This window comes from Lissotriton vulgaris, chromosome 5 (assembly GCF_964263255.1).
Source record: "Lissotriton vulgaris chromosome 5, aLisVul1.2, whole genome shotgun sequence".
Classification (NCBI taxonomy): domain Eukaryota; kingdom Metazoa; phylum Chordata; class Amphibia; order Caudata; family Salamandridae; genus Lissotriton; species Lissotriton vulgaris.
In genome coordinates, this window is record NC_141693.1 from 1,512,243,491 (window position 1) to 1,512,267,486 (window position 23,996).

At 47.5% G+C, this 23,996-nt stretch overlaps 1 protein-coding gene across 2 annotated transcripts in view; it reads right to left on the reverse strand.

Annotated features, from left to right (window-relative positions):
* The window catches only part of SORT1 (sortilin 1), a 577,196-nt gene that overhangs the window by 87,304 nt on the left and 465,896 nt on the right, over positions 1–23,996 (reverse strand). For both annotated transcript variants that reach the window (XM_086923559.1, XM_086923558.1), the window contains exon 16: positions 5,115–5,231. In XM_086923559.1, the coding sequence (XP_086779685.1) occupies positions 5,115–5,231 (117 nt within the window). The remainder of the gene's footprint in view (positions 1–5,114; positions 5,232–23,996) is intronic.

Here is a 23,996-nt window from a genome sequence, read left to right on the forward strand (position 1 = left end):
CCAGCGCCTTGAGACCCACTGGGTAAGTAGTGCGCTATATAAATGCGATGATTGATTGAGCAGTGATGTGTGGTGGTCTATTTAATAAGAGGAAGAAATAAGTTATAGTTGGAGGGGGTGCCCTGTTGCTGAGACAGGAAGTCACAGCGAAATGATACCATGATTGGAGTATCAATGCTCCTGCCTAGAAGGTTTGGGTACCACACTCTCCTGGCCCAATTCAAAACCACTATAATTACTTTGGCCAAGTGGTTCCTGCTCTTTTTCAGACCTCTAAGCAGGAGTCATGTGTTTTTGTAGCAGAAAAACATCTCTTAATGAGTGTGCTTGAGGAAACTCAACACACAATAAGTTTGACACTGCGTGTTCGACTGGTGAAAAAATGTCGCCATGGTTTTGCCCACTGCTGGAAGAAACCCTGCACCACCTCAGAATGAAGGCGCCACTCGTGATCTGCCAGACCCCGCCTGCTCAGTTCGTCTGTTCTGGCATTCAGGGACTCTGCACGTGGTTCCCCATCAAGATAATGGTCTGGTGCTCCAAACCACCTTCAGAAGCACATAGGCTCCCAAAAGAGAGGCCATTGGGTCCTGCTTGTTATACCTCCCCCCAGATGACCACTCTAGTCCAGCAGGGATATATCTGTCACCACCTTCAGCGTTGAGTGAGAAAGGGAGAGGGACCTACTGCTGAAGCAATTGCTTTCACGCAGCCACCATACATTGAGCCATCTCCTTTCACACCTGGCTAGCACTGGACAGATTGCCTTGATGCTGGGTGCATTGGAACTTCAAACTCTTTTGCAGAACCCACATGTGACAACTGCCATAGCTGACAAGTAGGATGCAAGAGGCCAAGGAGCCACAGAACTACTATCACAGTGATCCTGGATCAAACCCGAAACATTTAAATCATAGCCTGAATAACCTAGATTTGTTACAGCAAAAGGAAAGCTCAGAACTCCACATGTCCAGGATTGATCTAATGAATGCAAGCCCTGCAAAGAAGTCATGTAGAACTTTGGCGCACTGATAGGGAGCGCCAATGATCAGATTTTTGCAGTCTTCAGGAGGTGGTCCACGACTGACTGTGGTGAGCTAACGTTCAGTCACTGGTTAAGGTGCAGTAATATTGCTATCCCTGACCTCCAACGATGGGCAGAAACCATTGCAATCACTTTTGTGAACGCCCGAGGGGCCTACCTTCAACCACAGAGAACATCTGTAGAATAGCAAGAGGGTAAAAGAAAATATTTGTCCTGCAGGCCCAAGGACATCATCTAGTTGCCAGGGTCCAGAAGAGACAGGATCTGGGCCAGTGTGAGCATTTTGCATTTGTCATTCTGTAGGAAGGCATTTGGAAGAAGGAAATAGCGGTTTCTATCCTCTTCAGAGTTTGGAGGAACAACAGCAGCTACTGTAACAGAACGGACTGGTGCTTGTCTGAAGTCCCCTCTGGCATGTGAAGAATAGTGGGCTGAGCAGAAAGAAAACATAGGGCATATTCATTTTGAAAAATCTGTGATACGTCTCTTGCCAACCTAGGAGGATATGTCAAACCTGGTCCCCACCGGTTGAGCAAGCACCACTAAGGGCAAACTAAAGTGGTTTGGTGTCCACTGTAACAGGGGAAGGGGAATTTGAAGACTGATGCCCTTGTTAATCTGCAAGCTGTTAGACCCACATCCATTGCCTTCAATGGACTATGGCGACTACTGTACTGGTTGAGAAGGCTGTCTCGGTCTTGTACACCACCCCTTCCTAAAGAAAAACTTTTAAACTTTCTGAATTGATGCGGAAACTGTTTGGCAGAGGTCAGCAGTCCCAAAGCACACAAGTTCACTCTGCTGTCCTTAAATCACTCCAACGCAGTGGGTGTCTCTTCACATGAAAGGTGGAACCCATCAAGGGGCATATCTATGAGGGAGGCCAGCACATCAACGGAGAATCCCATGCACCTTCTCTTTGGAGTCAGAGTGTAGGAATGAGGTTGAGCCCCGCTTAGCTGCCTTTCACTTGCACTTACCGGAGTACTTTGAGAACAAAGCTGACCAGTTAAAAACCCAGTCCAGCGTGAGTGACATGGATTGGAAACAGGACGTAAGCGAAGGTCAAAATTTGTGGTTGACTAATTACAGCTGTGCCTCCCAGTTTCAGATCGCCTTCCGGTGCATGAGGCAGCCACTTATTGCACGAACTGGTGGCTGGGCTTGTGCCACGACTCTCTGGTGGTAATTCCCTCTTGTAATAAGTATCAGTATAGGCGTTTGTTCTTTGTTGGATACATATCGGCCCAGCCTTGCTGATTCAGGGCCAACCCCACTTGTTTTCAGGACGACTCTACAGAAGCACCCCATAGGGGTCCATGACCAGCATCTGCTAAATGCAATCGCAGCATGGCTTGAAACCTGTAATTTTGGGTGTGGACATTGTTTCCTTGCACACTGGTGAAATTATTTGATGTCTCCAGAAAACAGATAAAGTTTTGAGAGGTGATCTAGATAAGGGTTAGAAGATTAGGAAATAAAGAAACGGAGGCCAGCGTGCATATGTGGTATTTTGCTCCATCACTTCTGGGGCGATGTGGAGTCAGCACGGAGATGCTCTGAGTCACCTAGCAGCATGCAGGAGCACAGCTATGGAGAAAGTGTTGTGGATCTAGTCTGATGCCTGGAGAGTATTTTAAGGTGAGACATCTGCAGAATTATCCATCAGAAATACAGACTAAAACATTATTTTAAAAAGTGGAACATTTGTTTTTAATCATAAAGGCCTCACACTTGATATCATATTTAACACATACAAGCGTTTTATAATAACTTCAAGGGCCTATACCCAGGTTGGGCTTCAGTGCAACCTAGTGGCATCAGAAAATTACTGTTCTTTAAACTTATTGTTAATATTGACAAGACTAATACCATGGTCGTTGTCTCCAAGTATATAAAACCTTCGTATTGGCTCCATGCGCCAAACCTTTAGTAGGTCTATTATTACAAATATCTTGCCATTGTATTTTCTTCTGATCTGAACTGGAATATGATATATCAGCCTCTAAATTAACCTTATAGGCTACAACGAATGGCCTTTTAGATTTTGATTTAAAATGTAGTGGGTTGCCTTATAAGTCTCTTAAACACTATTCTGTCAAAAGCGACCCTTCCAGGTAGCAACAGTTAACTTTAAGATACGTTTACTCTTAGTAATACACCCACACCCCCTTTGCCCCTCCCCCCTCCCCCAAAAAGTGAAAACCTCTCTGCACTTCTTAAAGGCTTTTCTTAGGGGCAGTAGTCAATAAAACTGCTGGTTCAAAAACAGGGCGGGGGGGATGGTGGGGTTGGGGGAGTTTTTTTTAGTCGACCTAAATGAGATTGGTATTTCATGGTCTCTAATGAAAAACGTTGACCAGGCTTCGGCCAGTTCCCAAAGTTTGGCAATAGACAGGATCCATCTACAATCCTGTCCTTCCATCTGTTTATCTTTCCACTGTTTGGGGAGTAAAGATTCTTAAATAAAATTAGCTAAACAAAAAATAAGACATGATTATTTTATGTATTTGGACATCAACCCTATTTAATACAGGTCTGATTTAGTCTTTTATATCAAATCCCAAGGGAACAAATATTTGGGATTGAATGTAAAAGCTGATCTTTGTCATATTTTGACTGTATGGGGTTCTTATCTTTACAAAAGAAATAGTTAGGCCCTTTATTACATTCATTCTTAACAGTTGCGAGGACCGACTTTACACGTGCTCCAATTAGCAGTCTCTGCTCCCAAATGTAGTATGATGATCCTAGTCTAGCCTGTTCCTTTACCAGAATTATAGCAGCCTTCACTATCAACACTTGACCCTTTTTCACCCCTTGCTTTTACGTGTAGATCCCTTTAGTCGTTAGGATTCTTACAAAATATTAGCACACTTTAGCCAGTGGATTATGTATGCCTGGTGACACTTTTATAAGACAAGCAAGACAAAAACCTAATTATCTAAACTTACGCCTTGAAGAGCTGGTTGGTATTTCACTGCGTCACGCCGATGAGCTCAGGTCCATCACAAAGGAGTAACCTGTACTCCATTTAAGATGTATTCGCTGATGGGTGCAGTGTAACCTTCTATATTACTATGCCAATTTCAATATGAAGTAAGTGTATGTCTGGTAATAAAAGTCAGCCAACTTTTCAGCCAAAGCACTGTAACTGACCCCTACAGGCCAATAATTACAGACTATAAAACTGTTGGAGCTAGTCTTCTGCAATACTTAGAGCGTATTAGCTGAGAGAGGTATGCAAATAAAAATGAATTTACATTATGTACTTGTATTGAGGTGATTAGGATGCTTTTAGGCAGCTATCAAAACCAGCATACCCACATTCGGTCCAGCCCTGCTGCTCAGACCTGTCCCAGTTACGCCAAGTCCATCAAGAAAGAGCACAGGGGCAAGTGCACAATTAACTGCAGGTTTCGACTCAGACTCCACGCAGACGAGCCAGGCGTCTGGGCCTGCAGTCTTGATAAGTGGTTACACTGATAACCTGGAAGTAGAAGTCCCCGGATGGAAAGGCTATACGCCGTCTGGGGTGGCGCTCTGCTTCTTCTGTGCACAGGCAATTCTGTACTTTTCATAAGCACTTCTAGGAAGGTTGTAGAACATCAAAGTGTTTTCTAGACCATTACATTTCGGAATTTGTCAAATGAATGTTATTTACGCACAGAAAGTGGCATTCAAACGGTCACAATGAAGCGGACTTCAAACATGGAAAGTAAAACTGCAAACAATAGTGTAGTTAAGGATTCCAGGTACAGGTTTTGACATCTTTGGGTTTTTAAAAGATGCTGCATAGAAACTTGTGCTTGTTGTGGCTGAATCAGTGTGAACTGCTCCACGCATGTCTCCTCAAGAGGAGAAGATCTGATCCGGACAACTGTCAGACACCACATAGTCAGCTTTGGCTTAGCCGGTCACGTCAGCTGTAAAAGCACATCCTGGAGAGTGAACTAGTTCCTGCATCGCCAGGGAACAAGATCTTAAAAATGAGAGAACCAAAGGAAAACAGCAAGAACAGTAAGCATGCATGAATTTCAGAAAAAGCAAGCAGAAGAGATTTCTTTACCCCTTGGTTATCAGAAGCTCTTCTCGACCAAAGAGGCAGAACTCCAAATCGTGACCTTTAAGCTCCGGTTGCTCGATGCACTCAGACTGGTCCTCCACACGGAAAAAGCCAAAATCACTGAAAGCACAAAATATCAACCACTGAATGGCCTTCTCCATAAACATAAACCTAGCGAGTGCAAGATACATGGAACTAACAACAAATCCCGGCATGGCCTGATCTTCCCACAGTCCTGCATGATCGAGACTAATGTCCACATGGTAAGGGAGTACTGACATGACCAAGAGGTAGGGTTTTCCGGTCTTGCACATAGTAGGGCGACAGACTCAAGAGCAAGACAACTGGGAGTGGCGCAACACTCTGCAGAGAAACGAGGGTGCAAAAAGAAGAAAAAGCAACATGCCTTTGCAAAAGGTACTTCTGATGGATACTATACCTTCATGCAGATTCTTATACTTATGAATATTTTCAAGGCATCAGACTGGATATGAAAACATATTTCAGTTAACTATAACTCGCGCCCCCGCAATGCACTGCTGATGACGTCACATATTACATCATTCATGACATCTCAAATGACATCACTGATGACATCATCCACATGAAAATCTGATGCACCTCCTCACACTCTATAATAACCTATGACACACCAACTGTAACATACAGACTACCATTTTTGAAACCATCAACACACCATTACCAGCTCCTACATACACACTCACCGATTCCTAGGTCTACACACACATCCACTCATTCACCCAGTTTAGTCACTAACCCATGCATTCAGTAAGTCACATTTAATCACTCACTTACACAGTCAGTCAAGCACATACTAAATCCACCATCCAGACACTTATACACCAACTCATTCTTCAATACACCTTGGCATATATATGTAAAACATATTTAAACTTTATAGAAACGCGCAGTCGCTGGATGATGTCATCAGTGATGTCATTTGAGATGTCATCAGTGATGTCCCTGACCAGGTCATGAGTGATGTAATCTGTGACGTCATCAGCAGTGCATTGCGGGGGAGCGAGTTCTAGTTAGCTGAACTAACTAGAACGGCCGAATTTCTATGGTTTTGTACGAGTGAAATGTCCAACTAACTATAACGTCCCTGAAACCTATGGTTTTTTCAGTCTGTTTATATTTATTAGCTTATATAGCGCATGAATCACCCCCTGAGAGGTATCTCGGCACATGCAGATTTGCAAAAGAAGTTGTGGCAGTGGACTGATCTAAAAAAGGGCGGTTTTCAGAGCCTTTCTGAATTTCAAGTGGTCAGGGCACTGTCTTAAGGCCAATGGAAGTTGGTTCCATATGAAGGTCTCGTCCAAGGAGGGGAACTAAGGGCTTTTAAATTATTTATTACTCAGGTCCAGCATACATGCCCTAAGTGTAAACAGAAGTAGTATGCCAATCTAACACGTAGTGCAGGTAATGGTATGTGATCGTAGGGTTTAACAAGTATGTGTACACTCAATGAGCAGGAGAAGAGTTTCCTCCTTCCGGAAAAAGACCCTCACACACCCAGCAGGCTGGGTGTCTTGCTATATCATTGGGTCTGCTCCTGATTGGGTCGGCGCTGATGGGTCCTTCTTGGCGGAGATCTTGATTCCTAATGCCTTTGGGTGCAGTGCGTGTGAGGGCCCTAAAAAATAGTGTAGGGGACGATGATGTGTAGGGATGTGAGATTAAAACAGGGAATAGTGGTCCACTCAGAACAATTTTAATGAGTTGTGGTCTCTACCCTAACTAAAACCAAAAAGGTGCATTCTCTCACTCTAAGGTATGTGCGGATACATGCTAGTGAAATAGGTCAACATGTTTCTTGCCTGTGATCTATTAATGGCAATTCTTGAGGACCAAAATTAGATCTACCTACACTTTTAGGTAGTGGTCAGGAACTAAGTGAAGTGTAAAAAAGACCACCCATACAGCACCCTAAAAAGTGGTACCTGTAGATCTATACCAAAACCTGCAACAAAAACACAATATGACAACATTATAATATCATATCAAAGCCATTGCAATGTTTTGGGTGCACCATTAAACATCCATGGTGCCTCACATGCATGCAGAACACAGGTGAGCTGTGACATGCATCATCTGCGATCTGGGTATGATAAAAACACAAAAAGGCAGCAGACAATACAACAAAGAATCGCCATGGTCACCAAACAGTTGGTGGCATGGTTGTTGAACTCACCCTAATCGGGTCAAAGGCTAACATCATTGTTTACCGGCAGAGGCAGACACTAAGGTGTAGTGTCCTAGTGAACAAGAAAAGACAGCGTTTGAACACCAGGTCCCAGATCTGGTGCTCAGTTGGCAGCGCTAGGACCAGTGTCCAGCGTATGGAGGCCCTAGCCTGTGTCTCAACGTGGTGGTGTGTTAGCCTCAGAGAGATACTTCGAGTAAATGTACTGATATGACAAGCATGTTGATAGCGTCGAGCAACCCCCACAGGCGACGGTCAGTTGTACCCCAATACCAACCGAAGTCAGTATCAGAAAAACTCCTGGCGTACACCGCGTTGGGCAGCTCCCGCACCCCCATCTACTAATCCGTGCAGTATTATACACAACATCAGCACACAGAGCATTGCTCCAAAGTCCAAAAGTGAATAATTAAAAAGCAGATGCCAGATTCCACAAACATCAGCAATCAGTCCGATGCGCTGGGTCAAGCTCTCGCTAAGCAAAATCACCACAGACCTGGCTGCAATTATCTGCGGAGGTGAAGGAGTCAGTCAGAACCGCCCCAACACTTCCCATGTACTGAGTGCCACAGGAGAGCAGCATGTGCTCCCAATTACTTACAGTTTGTCATTAAGAACCAGCAGTATTCCTACCCCTCCCTCTACCGGTCTGGGTTACTCAGGGTGAGTAGAAGTTCGTACAATTATACCCGGCCGGTCAAGTAGAGGGGGGCGGTACTTTCGGAACTTCTGGAAGGAACTGTATGCGGGGCTGGAACGCTAACCCCGTCCCACGGGCGCCATGTTGGACAGGCCCTGGGTGATAGCGATCACACCGCCTGAGACAGCCACATGCGGGGTTACCAGGTTACAGAGTCTAAGTTAAATAAAACGTCAATAACTCGGGATGATTTGTTATCATATAGGTAACATAAGAAAGATTGCGAGAGATTCTGGAAAACTGGATGTCAAGTTGGGTCATGACCAAAAAGTAAAATGTCCATGATTGGGTGTCCGTGCTGATAATAACAGTGTAGGGGGACATCCCATTGAGGGAAATGGATCTGGTGACATTAGGGTGAAGATGTTCTGTCCGCTCAATGAATATGTTTAAGTGAGGAGACTCCAAGGGATATCTTCATTTAACCCGCCCTTGTCAGTGGCTAATTGCAGGACCCAACGTTGTTCAAGGCAGAACAGCGACTTCTTTGGCATGCCCTGGTGTGTTTCAAGTATGCCCCACTGAAATGAGTGGCGTGCCATGCCTGATGGAAGTGTGCAGTCATCTTAGTGTTGGTTTTGTGGCCTCTGAAGTTACTTTTATGTTCCATCATTCGGACTTTAACCAGCCTTGTGGTCATTCCTATGTATAGGAGTCCGCATGGGCAACTCAGATACTGTTTGATGAGTTGCAATTGGTGTGTGTCATGATTTTTCAGGTGACTCTGTTGGGGAACGTCAACTCTTTAATGACCTTGGTATGGGGGCACACTGAGCAGAAGCCACAGGGCTAATGTCCCTTAATAGGTGGAAGATCCCATAATGTTCTCTGTGAACTGTTGTGTTGCTTATTAGGGAAAGATCCTTACAGTTGCTTGTCCGTTTGAATGCAAACCTTGGTGTTGGAAAGCTCAGGGTCCCTGTATTAAGAATGTCCCAATGTTTCTGAATGATGTTTCTAATTCGGTTGGAGTCAGGGGTGAAAGTGGTTACACATGTGTTTGCGAGGTCTGGCTCTCTGGTCACATTTTCCAGCAGGTTTTCACAGTTGTTCGGTCTTGCTCATTTTCTAGCGAGGGCAACCACTTGTTTAGGGTACCCATGCTTGACAAGATCTCTCATCAGGGTGCTCAACTCTCTCTGGTAGTCTACCGTTGTACTGCAATTTCTTCTTATACGAAGGAATTGCCCAAAGGGTAAATTCTGTCTCAAAGCCCTTGGATGAGGACTAGTAAATAGCAAGAGGCTATTCTTGTTGGTGGGTTTCCAATATAGAGTAGTAGTGATCCTGTCTCCATCTGATTTAATCAGTAGGTCAAGGAAAGGGATCTCTGTTTCTGAAATCGTGTTGGTAAATTTCAGGAATGTATTGATCCATGCACAGAACTCCTCACATTTAGCGCGTTCTCCTTTCCATAGGATCAAAATGTACACTTCCACATGAAAGGTGCCCAGTATGAAAAGGTCTTTCCTCCTGTTCGTGTTTTTTTATCCTGGGGATTTTGAGCAGGGATTTCGACCGTTAACGCAAGTCCTTTGGGGGATATATTGATGGAGCCTCTCCACCAAATTGGAGGGTCCTTTTCCCCATATTGCCTTGTGTCTCAGGCAACAGATCTTAAACTTCACCTGTTTCCATACAGGTAACAAGTGTAGTTGTTGTAGGAGAGAAAGCAACGCTGATCTGTAAGGTGCATTTAAAACTAAACGTGCGGCAGTGTTTTTACCACCTGAAGGTGATTTAGAGCGGACCCGTTAGCCGCAATCAGTAAAGCATTACAATAATCTAGTTTACTCAGCACCAGAGTCTGAATAAGAGTCTTTTGCAGGGGGTCAGGGAGATAGGGGAACGATCTTCTCAAAAGGCCCAACATATGAAAGCAAGCGCCAACAGTGTGGGCTATATGCTCTTTCATTGTTAAGAGTCTGATCAAGACGAACCCCTAAATTATTTGCTTTTGTTTTTGTGGCTGGAACAGTTCCCAACTCTTTGGGCCACCAGCTTGGTGCCCATAATAGCAGGGCCTCTCCAAAAAGCATAATTTCCGTCTTTCTGGCATTCAGCTGTAAAACGTTATTTCTCATCCATTGTGAGACGGCCAGCATGGCGGAAGAGAAGGAGGCTTGAGCTTTCTGGAATGACTTGTTAAAGGAGAAGGTAAGTTGGGTGTCTTCAGCATAGGATATCGGCCACACCCGTAGTTCCTTAAAAGTGCGGCCAAGGGGGCAATGTAGATGTTGAGCATAGTTGGGCTTAAACAGGAGTCTTGAGGTTAGTTCTTTCGTCTTGGACCGATATGGGTGCGATCAGAAAGAAAGCTAAACATCCATTGTAGTGCCGCTCCCCCAATCCCTGCTTCCTTCATTCTTCTGAGCAGAGTCTGGTGGTCGACCATATTGAATGCAGCGGAGAGATCTAAAAGCACCAGGAGGGTTGAATGGCCCTGATCTGACGCAAGCCTGATGTTGTCTGTTATGGCCACCAATGCAATTTCCATACTGTAATTGGGGTGGAAGCCTGATTGAGATGGATCTAGGTAGCCGGCTGATTCGATATGGTCAGATAAGTGTTTGTTAACAAGTTTTTACAGAATTTTGGTCAGATAAGGTAAGAGTGAAATAGGGCGAAGGTTTGAAAGTTCTTCCATGGAAGCTTTGGTGTTTTTCTGTATTAATGATCTGAGCAGCTTTCCATGTTAAAGGTAGGTGGCCTTCCTTCAGAGATAAGTTCAATAAAGAGCATATGGGATCAGATAGCAAATTGGCAAGAGGCTGAAATTCTAGCAGGTAAGACATCAAGAGGCAACCCTGACTTTACCTTGCACATAACGTTGCAGTCTCTTCTCACGATAAGGGAGGAAAGGTCAGCAGTGTTTTTGGCCTGATGTTAAGGGGGGGTACTAATGTGGTATCTAACTGCGGATAATAACTTGTCTTAGTGATTTTATTATAGATGGTGTCTATTTTATGTATGAAGAAAGCACTAATTTCGTCACAGAGAGACTGGGAGAAATGTTCTTCTAGTTTGCAGGTTTTGGGGCAGGTGAAAGCTTTCAAGATCTGGTACAAGGCTTTGTGGGTGTTATCCGCTTGGCTTAGTTGTTGGGCTATGTGGGCTTTGGGGTCCTGTTTTTGTGATAAAAGGCGAGGGCAGACCTGTAATTCTGTTTAACAACTTCAAGATGGGTTCGTCGCCATTTCCTTTCTAAGTTTTTGCAGTGGCTTTTATCCTCATAAAGTTCGGGAGTAAACCACACTGCCTGGGATTGTCTGGGTGCTTTCGAGCAAGTTTTCAGAGGGGCAACAGAATCGATGGCAGCTAAGGCCATTTTGTTGAAGCGGGTTAAGCTCTCTTCAATGTTACTTGGTGGAAAATACCTAGGAGGTGTGAAGGCCTGTGAGAAAGTCTCTGGGTTGATTTTATACCATTGTCTATATGAGTACTGAGTGTGGGGATAGGCATCTGGAGTTCTAGGGGTCCCTGTACTTGAAAATCGATAAGTGCATGGTCCGACCAGCACACTGGTTTTGGGGCTTAACATGTAAGAGAAGTAGAGTTAGAAAAGACAATGTCAAGAGTATGTCCTGCTGAGTGTGTAGGGCCATCATTAATTTTAGTGAGATTCAGTGTAGCTCGTCTGCGAAAAAAGATGCTGTTTAAGCTATGTCAAGGCATTCACTATGTATGTTAAAGTCTCCAGCAGCATACAATTGCTGGACGAGATTACATGGGGAGCTATCCACTTCATGAGCTGCAGGGAGAATTCCGCAATAGGACCCGGTGGGCGATATACAGGCGCCCCTCTCCAGCTGTATTGTGATGATAGACCCATCCTAAAAATCAGGATTTCGGTCTGCACATTACTGCGCTGTTCTAGGATTGTGATTTTCACTCTTTAATTGTAAATAATGGGGATCCCTCTTCCGATTTTAGTCTGCCTATCGAGTCTCTGGATCCCTGGATCAGTGAAATATATATATATATAGTCTGTCTTTTTGCCCCTCTGCTAACTTTGAGTACACACAGAGTAGAATTGACTTATTCCAATGCACATGCAAACTGAGGTTGAAAAAGTGGTTTGCTACCAAAGTTACCCAACAACAAACAGGATATCGAGATGAAACCAACAGCATTCAGATAGGGGATGTTGATAGCCCCACTTTGAACCTGATTAACGAGAACATAAGACTGGACCTGAACTTCAATAGGGGGTTTAGACCCAAGTCGATTTTCCTTCCTCAGATTGCCAATGAGGCGATTGATGTATTTGAGAAGGGGGTTGTGAATGAACTAGACAAATTGTCAAAAAAAAGCAAAATATGGGAAAAGAATGATAATCAAATTGTTATTAAAAAGTCCGATAAGAGGGGCAACATCGTAGTACTCTCCAGAGAGAAGTACATTAATGAAGGCCTCACACAGCTGGGTGACACGAGCAGATATGAGAAAAGCACTAAATAGGTGTATGAAGCAAGCAATAATAACAGCTTAGCGATTTGAAAGACCGAGGGTTACTAGAAATAGAAGAGCACAATTTCTTAAAATGTGAATACCCTAAAATACCAGCCCTGTACCTACTGCCGAAGCTATCTAAAAACATGACCAATCCTCCTGGAAAGCCTATTGTATCCTCCTGGGGTAGCTGCCTGGAGAACACGTCCAGGTACGTGGATTTTTTTCTACAGCCTTTAGTACAGGAACTAGTCTCGTACCTTAAAGACTCGGTGATTTTTTGCACAGAATAGAAGAGGTGGACTGGAGTCCAGGCTGTTTATTGATGACATTAGATGTCAACAGCCTTTATACGAGTACCCACATGAAATGGGGATTAAGGCTTGTAGATATTTTCTGAGAAACAGATCTGTTTTCTTTTTGTTTCACACAGAGGTGATACGTGACATGCCTAACGCAAAACTTCTTGTTGTTCAATGGAAACCATTTATCATCAAACCCTTGGAACTGCGATGGGCACTTGCTTTGCCCCCGCTTTGCGGGACTGTACCAAGACTGGTGGGAGGAGCAAGTGGTCAGACCCCTTCCCCAATACCAAATGAGGGTTAAAACGTGGGTACGGTATATAGATGACATTTTTTGTATATGGGAAGGCAATGAAGAAGCAGCTAGGGAAGTTGTGAACATACTGAACATGAATACCTTTAACCTCTCATTTACAAGTCACATTGAGAAAGATACAATTGACTTTCCGGACTTAAAAGTTAAGGTGAAATGACGGGCTGAAGACCGCACTTTACAGGAAAGAAACTGCTGGTAACAGCCTGTTGCACGCTCAGAATTGTCATCCCAGCAGCCTCATTAGTTCTATTCCCGTGGGCGAACTACTCCGCGCCACACGGAATTGTAGCAGAATAGAAGATTTTGAAAGTCAAAAGATGGTAATGTGAGAGGTTCATACAAAGAGGATATAGTAAGAAATGTGTAGACAATGCCCTTTTGAGGCAGTCAATAAGAGAGAGAGAGAGGTAAGTTACTTCTCGAGAAATCTAAAAAGGATGATTCGAAAGTGGCTGAGACAGCACTATTCATCACTAATTTTAAACAACAATGATGGGAAGTCAGGAAAGCCCTTAGCAAGTTCTGGGATGTGTTAAAAACAAGGATATGGCCAAAGGCATTCATGATTATCCCCAGATAACCTATCGCTGACCGAAATCATTAAAAGACATGGTATGCAAGACACGGATCCCTGCAGAAACCAAAAAGAACATGGTACAAGGATTTTACACATACAGCAGGTGTAAGGCGTGTAAATTTAGCAACAATGTCAAGGAGGTCAAACTCTCCATAAAATTCTTAAGCATTTCTCATGCCATACGGTGTATGCACTCAGATGCCCAAGTACTGTTCCTGACCGCCAATTGCGAGGCGGATCTGTGCAGGGGTGGACCACTTCCCAAGAGTCCTTCGTTCAGTAACGAGCCACTACACAAAAGGTTCGTGCAAGCAGTGTTCTTTTTTATTTAAGCATTTCTTAGACAAATGTCTCCCAGACACGTTTCACTCCGTAAAGGAGCTTGATCACTCAAATGCCCGTGTAACAAATATTACACAGGCAGCACGATCCATCCAGCAAAAAAAACGGGTGCTAGAGCACCTAAGGGCTATAAAAAACCTTGACAGACAGTACCCTGTAGCAAGGCATATTGCCACCTACCATATGAGCAACAACAGTCATCTCATTCTGTGTCCTTGATTATGTCCCGATGAGGGAAAGAGGGGGGGAACAAAGTACAAGAGCTGAGAAGGTTAGAATCAAGATTGATCATTAAGTACCACACGATGGAACCTGATGGACATAACTGCGATGAGGCACTAGCTATACACCTGGGTTAGGAGTATTTAGTTGATGTCTGCATTTTTAGTCTAGACCCTGATCTATGGTAAGTCTAATGACATACTATTTTAAATGCCTGCAACGTTGCCTCCTTTGGTTTTAAATATCTTCGTAGTGTATGTTAGGAGTCACGAATGAATGAGACACCTTCTCACGTTTATCTTTTATTCACTTTATATTGCAGGTCCCTGGTGAGTCCATTAAGGAGAGTTTAAGGCAAGATGCTAGACCATAAGCAGAAATGGTGGAGAGACGAATGAGGATTAATCACTAAAGCATGATTGAGGACTTTACCCACTGGGGTTCAACTGGATTGCCCATTGGGCGTATGTTTGACTGTTGGCATTAGCCTACTGGGGCTTAAGAAAGTAAGGGATTGACTTATTTTGAAATAATACCTAGGATATATTTCAGCCTTTGATACCAAGGAGAGTCAATGGTGTTTGGATGCGTGGCACCAGCGTTTGACTGAATTGTACATCATTTTTAGCAGTTTCCCTGATTGAATGACAAGTTTAGAAATGGACGCGTGTTTGGATTTTGGCGCTAGCCCACTGGGGCTTAAAACAATGCATTGTATTTTGAAATATAAACAAGGACATTGAACAGCTGACGCCGTTTGAGGAAGTCAACACTGGATGCGGTGCACCAGTGTATGTTTGTTTATTCTACTGTTTAATTTATTTTCCCATTGACAAAAGTACACGTGTAAAATGCCAATTGTAATGTGATTTGTGACAATACGATCCCACAAATCTTAAAAATGCACTGGTGTTAGTATGCCTTCTAGCTCAGACTATGAACGCAAGTTCAAGGAGTCTGCCTTCTATGTTTACACAAATGGTGAGGTGTGTCACATGATATGTATAAAGACGTTTGAAATGCATACACTCGTACTCGTGAGCAAGGAGGTTTCCCTCCGAAACGCGTTGAGTGATTAAGTGTGTATTGAAATAAATTCACGCTGATTTATTGCAAAAGTGGCCTGGACATCGCTCATTTTTATGTGCTGAGACGATTGTTGTGGATTACTGGGAGTTGCGACCCCGTCTGGGCCCACCGCTGCAAGTGGCCGGGGTTTCTTTGCAAAACAAAGAGGTGGAGAATATATGTATATATATATATATATATATACATACACTCGTACTCGTGAGCAAGGAGGTTTCCCTCCGAAACGCGTCGAGTGATTAAGCGTATATCTAAATAAATTCACGCTGATTTATTGCAAAAGTGACCTGGACATCGCTCATTATGACCCCATTAACAGCGCAACTCATGGCGCAGTACTGTCTTTGGTTCCCAAAATAATCGCAATTATTCATTCGCCAAGAAGGAACCACCAATCTTGTATATATTGTTTTCATTTTGTCATTTTGTGTCCTTCGCTGTATTTCACCCATATGTCACTCGCGCCGTCACCGTTTGTCTCACTATCACGAAGTGCACAAAGCACCCTTGGGTTGCTACTGCATTTTATGCCTCCTGTGATGTTTTCTCCTAACTGACTTGTTTGATTATTATGCAAAAAATCCTTTTCCTTAAATATATGTTACTATATGAACTATTAAGAAATCAAAAATTCGGAGTCTCTCTTTCTTTTTTGTCCAGATCGTTTGTAATGTCTTGTACATGCGAATATATCTGTTGCAAAAGTGAATCCAATTGAGATATTGTTGCTTTTTACACTTTTCCACTACAGCATACCAATTCCAGCAGATTCTTCACCTTACAAATGAGTCCCAAAGCAATAATCTCCAGTAGGTGGTATTCAGCAGTGCCATCTTACTTAATCACGCAAGTCATGCAGAACAGCATTGACAAAGTCTCTTTCACTGTGAGGCAGTAACGCTTAGCAAGAGTATGTGAAACAGACCAAAGGACTGCCTGGCAAACAGGCATCAGAACACCACAAGTAGGAGCAAGAAAAACCAAGGTGTAGCAGATCTTTATGCACTCAACTTGAAATTGTAGGATTAGGGACAGCCATTGCCTGCTTCTACACACCTCACTAAGAATTAATTGTTCCTTTGTTCTTGTGTTGTAATGTCAATGTTGGAGGATACTTCGCACCTTGGGTCCAGTTTACGTGACCTCACCTCTTCCCTGGTGGGACGAAGAGTAAGAAGGGAGGACACAAGAGCATTGCACTGGTCCAACTGAAAGCAGACGGATAAGAAAGGAGGGCACGTGTTAAGTACCAGCTTCTCTGGATAGAAAACCAGAAAACGTGGGTGTATCAGTATTTTGCTGATACTATGGGCCAAAGTTAGCCAACTCCCACAGCCGTTGAGTCTCCCAAAATAGGGTCCAAGTCCGCCACCACCCAATCTATGTAATGGATGGCCGTTGTGTTCATATCACTGGAATGAAACCGCCGCAGATAAAAATGAGAAAGGCCTTTTGAGCAGGGTGAACTGCTTGCAACTGGAGCACAATATGCAAGTGTTGCTCTTATACGAAGCAAAAGCCTCATACCGTCGCTGCACCCAGAAGTGTCCCTGCCCAGAGATGAGGCGTCCATAATCAAGGTGGCTTGCAGCTGAAGAGGGTGGAGGGAAAACCCCCTGTGACAATGGAGGGGCACATCCAACAATGGAGGTCTGTGAGAACAGTTGAAAACCTGCACCAAAGCTAAGAGGGTGCAAGCTGATGCTGGAGCCACACTTGTCTTAAGCACAACTGACGCGCGTTCATACAGCCCCTGGCATCAATAGAAAGAACAAGGCCATCAGGCCCAGCAAGTGGAAAACTTGTGGATCCAAAATCAAAGAATGATTCAGAAAAATCTGAATTATTTCCTAAAGAGTTTCAATCCTCTGAGGAGGAAAAGCTTTCAAACCAGAAGTCTGACACTGCACCTAAGAAGATTAGCCTCTGCCTGAGGAGGAGGTGGAACAAAAATGCATTGATGGAAAGGGTCATGTCGTGCAGAAGGTTCATGGAGGACTGAAGATGTACCATGAGCAGAGCAGTGACCCGGTCTACACGGACCAAATATCCTGGTATTGAAATGCATGGACTCCTGACCTAAGCAATGCTACCGCTACCTCTACCACCACCGCCAACACTTTGCTTAACATTTGAGAAGTGGTGGTCAAACCAACCAGCAGTGTTGAGATCCTACAGTAAACTAGGGCTAATGGCAGTGGACTGGGAAGGATCAGTAGAATAGGTGTACTGGAGATCCAGGGACACCAACCCATATCCCGCATTGAGGGACAGCAGAACCTGGCTCAGAGACTGCATTTTGAACTTGTCCTGTTGCACAAGTTACTTACCTTCGGTAACGATATATGTGTAAGAAACAGTAGTTAGTATTAGATTCCTTACCTTAGAATATCCCCAGGCGTCAGACTGGATCCGGAAACTTTTGAGTAGCAGTACCCTTGCCCGTCGGTAGGCGTCGTCTGCGGCTCCGCGTCCGTCGTCTGCGCCGTGATGACATCGCCGGAGTACTTAGACGCCGCCCTTGCGCGCTGACGTCAGTTCTTATACACAGCTTTTCCGCGCCAGAAACACAGAGCCATGATAAAAACCAACACTGTTGCCATGAAACTAGGGCCCTGAAAGGGGATGACCTTAACCCTAGATATCGGTTTGCAGAACGGGGAGGATGGGTGGGGCGGAAAGGAATCTAATACCAACTACTGTTTCTTACGGATATATCGTAAGAAACAGGTTAGCATTACATTCCTTACCTTAGAATAGATACCCCAGCAATACCAACCCCGGTGGTGGGTCTGCGAACCAATAATCACTCCAGAAAGTCCTATAGGACGGAACGGCCAAAGAAGCCATCCCTCCGGACTTGGCTGCCCAGACAGTAGTGTCTTGCGTACGTGTGCAGCGAGGCCCACGTAACTGCCTGACAGATGTCCTGCAAGGGGACTCCCCGCCCCAGGGCAGTAGTAGCCGCCGAGGCCCGAGTGGAGGCTCCTTTCTAGCCAAAGAGTAGCATGCCGTGATGCATAACACAACCCACCGAGAGATGGTCCGTTTGTGCACCGCCCGTCCCTTCTTAGCATCCACGTAACCAACAAAGAGTTGGTCATCCACTCAGAACTGGCGTATGCGATCCAGACAGAATGAGAGCGCACGTTTTGGGTCCAGACGGTGGAGACGCACTTCCTCTTTAGAGGAATGCAGAGGCGGAAAGAAGGTGGGCAACGTGATGGACTGCCCGATGTGGAAGGCTGTGACTACCTTGGGCAGGAAAGAGGGTCTTGTCCGCAGCACAACCTTGTCCGGATGGACGGAAGGGAAAGGAGGTTTAGAGGAAAGAGCCTGGAGCTCACTCACTCTCCTGGCAGAGGTGATGGCAACCAGGCAAGCAGTCTTAAGCGTAAGAAGACGGAGAGGACAGTTATGAAGCGGCTCAAAGGGAGCGCACATCAGGTAAGTGAGAACCAGGTTCAAGTCCCACTGGGGCATCACGAAAGGAACAAGGGGAAACATGAGTGATGCCCTTCAAGAATCTATTTACAATCGGGGACTTGAACAAAGAAAGCTGATCAGGTAGCCTTAAGAAGGCGGATTAGGGCAGAAAGTAGCCCTTGATAGTGCCCAGAGCAGAGCCCTGCTGGGCAAGAGAAAGGAGGAAGAGGAAAACCTCAGAAAGAGGGGCAGAGCGTGGATCCACAGACTTTGCTGTGCACCATGCCACAAATCTGTTCCACCTGCAGGCGTATACCGACTTTGTGGAGGGACGCCTGGCTGCCAGAATCACATTACAAACTTCAGGAGGCAAGTCAAATGGCCTCAACTGTCGCCGCTCAATCTCCAAGCATGGAGGTGGAGACTGGACAGGTTTGGGTGGAGGACCGTCCCCTGCTGCTGCGACAGAAGGTTCTCCTGAAGAGGCAGACGAACCGGGAGATCGACTGACATGCTGAGTAGCTCGGGACACCAGTATCTCCGTGCCCAGTCCGGAGCCACAAGGATGACTTGGGCCCGGTCGAGTCTGATCTTCTTCAGCACTCTGGGCAGAAGTGGTATAGGCGGAAAGGCGTACAACAGACCGCAGCTCCACTCGCGACGAAAATCGTCTCCAAGCGAGTGCCTTCTTGGGAATTCCAACACGCAGAACTGATGACATTGCACGTTCTCTTCTGTGGCGAATAGATCTAACCAAGGCTCTCCCCACTGCTGAAAGAGGCCTTGCGCCATGTCCGAGTTCAGACGCCATTCGTGATCCATCATGCACCGACGGCTGAGTTTGTCCGCCATGGCGTTCAGGGAACTGCCAGGTGTTGAACCACCAGGGTCACGCCCTGATGTTTCAGCCACTGCCAGAGGCGCAGAGCCTCCTGGCATAGGGTCCACAAACCCACCCTGCCCTGTTTGTTGCAGTACCACATGGCGGTGGCGTTGTCCGTGAACACCTGCACTACACTCCCCCGGACAGAGGGGAGGAATGCCTTCAGTGCCAGACGAATCGCCCGCAGCTCCAAAAGGTTGATATGGAGCCAGGACTTCGCCAGAGACCAGAGGCCTCTGATCTCCACCTCTCCCATGTGGCCTCCCCAGCCCTGGAGGGACACGTCCGTCACAACTACGTGCTTCGGTTGGGGAAGGGAGAGGGATCTGCCGCTGACCCAATCGCGGTCCGTGAGCCACCACACAACTGTCTTGCAGTGCCCTCCGAGATCAAGACATGGTCGGACAAGTTGCCCTGATGCTGGGCCCACTGAAACTTCAGATCCCACTGCAGAACCCGCATCCGGCAACGGGCGTGATGCACCAGAAGAATGCAGGAAGCCATCAGCCCCAGAAGCCGCAGCGTCAACCTGACCGAGACTCTGAATCAGAGCCTGAATATCCCGAACCCGCTGCTCGGGGGGATAAACCCAAAACTGCGCCGAGTCGAGAACCGCTCCGATGAAGAGGAGCTTTTGAGAGGGACACAGGTGTGACTTCGGCACGTTGATGGAGAACCCCAGCAGGTGCAGGAGATCCGCCGTTGTCTGGAGGTGGCTGACGACTGTCTGGGGCGAGCCCGCCTTCAACAACCAGTCGTCGAGGTAGGGGAAGACTGAAACCCCTAACCTGCGCAGATGAGCTGCGACCACCGCCATCACTTTCGTGAACACCCGTGGGGCGCTGGTACGGCCGAAGGGGAGCAAGGTAAACTGAAAGTGCCTACCGTGAACCGCAGGTAGCGCCGGTGGGCCGGCAGGACGGGGATGTGGAAATAAGCGTCCTGCAAGCCCAACGCTGCCATCCAGTCTCCTGGGTCCAGGGCAGCTAAGACCTGAGCCAGTGTCAGCATTTTGAACTTCTCCTTCCGGAGGAAGCCGTTGACGTTCCTTAGGTCCAAGATAGGGCGTAGGCCCCCTTTGCCCTTCTTGGGTACCAGAAAGTAGTGGGAGTAGCAATCACACCCTACTTCTGGCCCAGGAACGCGCTCGATGGCACCCTTGGCCAAGAGGGCCGTAACTTCCTCCTGTAGAAGCTGCAAGTGATCCCCAGATACGTGGTGGTATTGCGGAGGCATGGCTGGAGGGGTCATCTCGAGGGAGTAGCCCCTTCGGATGATTTGCAGCACCCACCTGTCCGATGTGACAGTGCGCCAGTGGGAGTGGTGATGGCGAACCCTGCCCCCCACTGGCGTCACATGGGCCTGAAAGCACAGACTAGGAGGGTTTTCAGGCGGATGCTGCGGGGGAAGGCGTTGACTGGCCTCGCCGTTGTCCCCGACCGCCTCCACGGTGATTTCCACTGTCGCCACTGCGTTGGATGTTAGTCTGCGGTGCGTGGCTGGCAGCACGTGTGGGGGCGCCCCTTCCTTGGCCACGAAAGGAGCGAAAGGCACCCGTTTGCTGGCGCGGCCCGAGAGGGCCAAGGACTTGGCCGTAGCCCTGGAGTCCTTAAAGCGCTCAAGCGCATGGTCTGCCTTGTCGCCAAAATGGCGACGGCCATCAAACGGCATGTCCATGAGTATATTCTGGACATCGGCCGAAAAGTTGGCGGACCTCAACCAGGCGTGGCGACAAATCACCACAGTCGTTGCCATCGCTCTGCCCAGTGAGTCGGGGGTATCCAGCCCACACCGGATAGAATATTTTGCTGCATCCCGGCCCTCCACAAGGGCTTGGCCGAGTTTGGCCCGTACCTCCAACGGACACTCTGGCAGCAATTCCGCGACCGTGTCCCACAGAGAGTGGGTGTAACGGCCCAAGAGGCATGCGGTGTTGGAAGACCACAGTCCCAGACTAAGGGAGGAGAATACCTTTTTGCCGTACTGCTCATACCTCTTGGATTCCCTGTCCGGCAGAGCAGACGGGAATGCGGTCTGGGAATTCGAAGCCTGGATTACCAGGCTCTCAGGGGTGGAGTGGGTCGACAGGAAACATGGGTCGCCCGGGGCCAGGCGGTGGCGTCTGGCCACGTTCCTATCTACGGGCGAACCCGTAGCGGGCCTGGACCAAGTGCCCAAAAGAACGCCGGTCAAGGCCTCATTAAACGGCAGCAGAGGCTCGGCCGAGCTTGACTGCGGTTTAAGGACCTCAGTGAGGAGGTTAGTCCTCACGGCCGCGACGGGGAGCTCAAGGCCCAAGGCCTTGGCCGCCCTCATCAACACCACACTGTAGGTTGCCCCCTCCTCCGTAGCCACGGTAGGAGGCGAAACAAAGCCAGTGTCTGGTGAGGTGTCCAGACCACTGGCATCCCCAAGTCCACCTGTCCAGTCCTCTGGAGACTGACACTCCCTTGTCAGAGGGTCCTCAGACCCCTCCCAATACTCCTCATCACCCATCTCCTGATAATCAGGGTTGTCAAACGATGGGGCCGGTTCATAGAAGGTAAACTCCCCAAGCGGCGTTGAAAGCGGCGCCCAGCGGCGCCGTTCCGACGCCGGAACCGGAGCGAGGGAGGCATCGGGGACGGCGTCGGAGGGGACACCTGAGGGATCGGCGCCGGTGAGGTCGTCAGGTCAACCGCCGACGACCCGGATCCCGAAGCGGATCCAGTGGGGCCCTGCAGCGCCGGGCCCGAAGGCGCCGGCGGCGTCGGGGCCGAAGCACCCGACGGCGTCAGGGCCGAAACCCCTGACCCGCTAGGACCTCCAGACGGGTCCGATGGCCCGAAGGCGCCGCGGACCCCATCGGGGAAGTGAGGGACCTCATGGCCATGAGGAAGCGCTCGATCTCCCCCGGCGTCGCGTTCTGCCCAGGGACCGTAGGGTGTGGAGCAGGCCGCGACGCCCGCGACTCCGACGGAGCCGCGTGGGCGGTGTCACCCGAACCCCCGGCCGCGTCGCGCAAGCGTCGGGGGAGTCGGAAGAGCGATGGCGTCTCTTCGACTTCTTGTGCTTACCTGACGACGACTTCGACCCGGAGGAGTGATGTCGACTCTCGGAGCTGTGATGGCTCCTACCCCGCGACCTGTCCCTCGACCTCCATTGGGACCGGGACCTCTTGCGGCGTGGGGCCGACTGCCGGAGTTTGAGTCGCTTGCGGGACTGCTCCCGCCTAGCTTTCGAAGTCGGGGACCAGCAGTCGGAGCAGGTCTTGTCGTCGTGGTCGACGCCGAGACAGTGGAGACACCCGGTGAGGGTCGGTGACCGACATCAGTCGGTCGCAATCCTCACAAGGCTTGAAACCTGGCATCCCTATCGGCACCGTCCGGAGTCGCAAGACTCAAGAAAAATGATCAAAAGGGATCAAAAAAGTCTAGTTAAAAAGTGACTAAAGTACTGCTTTTTCCAGATCTGCGCTTGCTGGCGCGGAAAAAAGAATAACTGACGTCAGCACGCGGAGGCAGCGTTTAAGTACTCCGACGACATCATCACAGCGCCCACGACGCCGACGGACGCGGAGCCGCAGACGACGCCTACTCACGCGCAAGGGTACTGCTACGCAAACATTTCCGGATCCAGTCTGACGCCTGGGGATATTCTAAGGTAAGGAATCTATCACTAACGTGTGTCTTTCAGATTGTGATATACTTGTCCATTCTTTATGCACCCTATGTCTGCGGTGAAAGCCCTTCTCTTGGGTGGAGTATGAGGCTCTCCAGGATTGAGTAATTTTTATACAGAATAAGTGTATGGTCTTAGTAAGGGCTTTGAGTGGCTCAAATAGTTCAGCCGTGTACAGCAATTATGTGCTCCGGACATTTTTACATTGATGTATGTTATGCCGCGAGCAAATGTATTTGATCAGTGAGGCCCTCTGTTTTGGATGTTTCATTCCCTGCCTAGTTGCTTTCAAGGCCTTAGGTCAGGCACAGCCATACTGCTTCTCTTTATAAAGGTGTGCTCTTACCAGAAGGGCCCATCTCCCATTATGGCAGTCGAATCAACTTCCGGAGGTTCAGGTGCACTGGCCTACTCACTTGTTAATGGAAAATTTGTTATGTGAGAGGGTCATTGCCCTGAAGCCCTGCCTTAGTTTCTTCTCTAGTGGAAAACAACACTGGGTGTGGGCTCCCCACAGTAAGGCCAAGCCACTGACTAACTAGAAAACTATACAATTGCCAATACTGTGGCCACCAATGGAGGCAATTGAAAGGGATTTCCTTGTGACAGATTGCCCTTCACACTCCACCAAATCAGATCTGCTGCAGCTTCTCTGGAGATCCTCACTGACTCCCTGAGATCTCCGT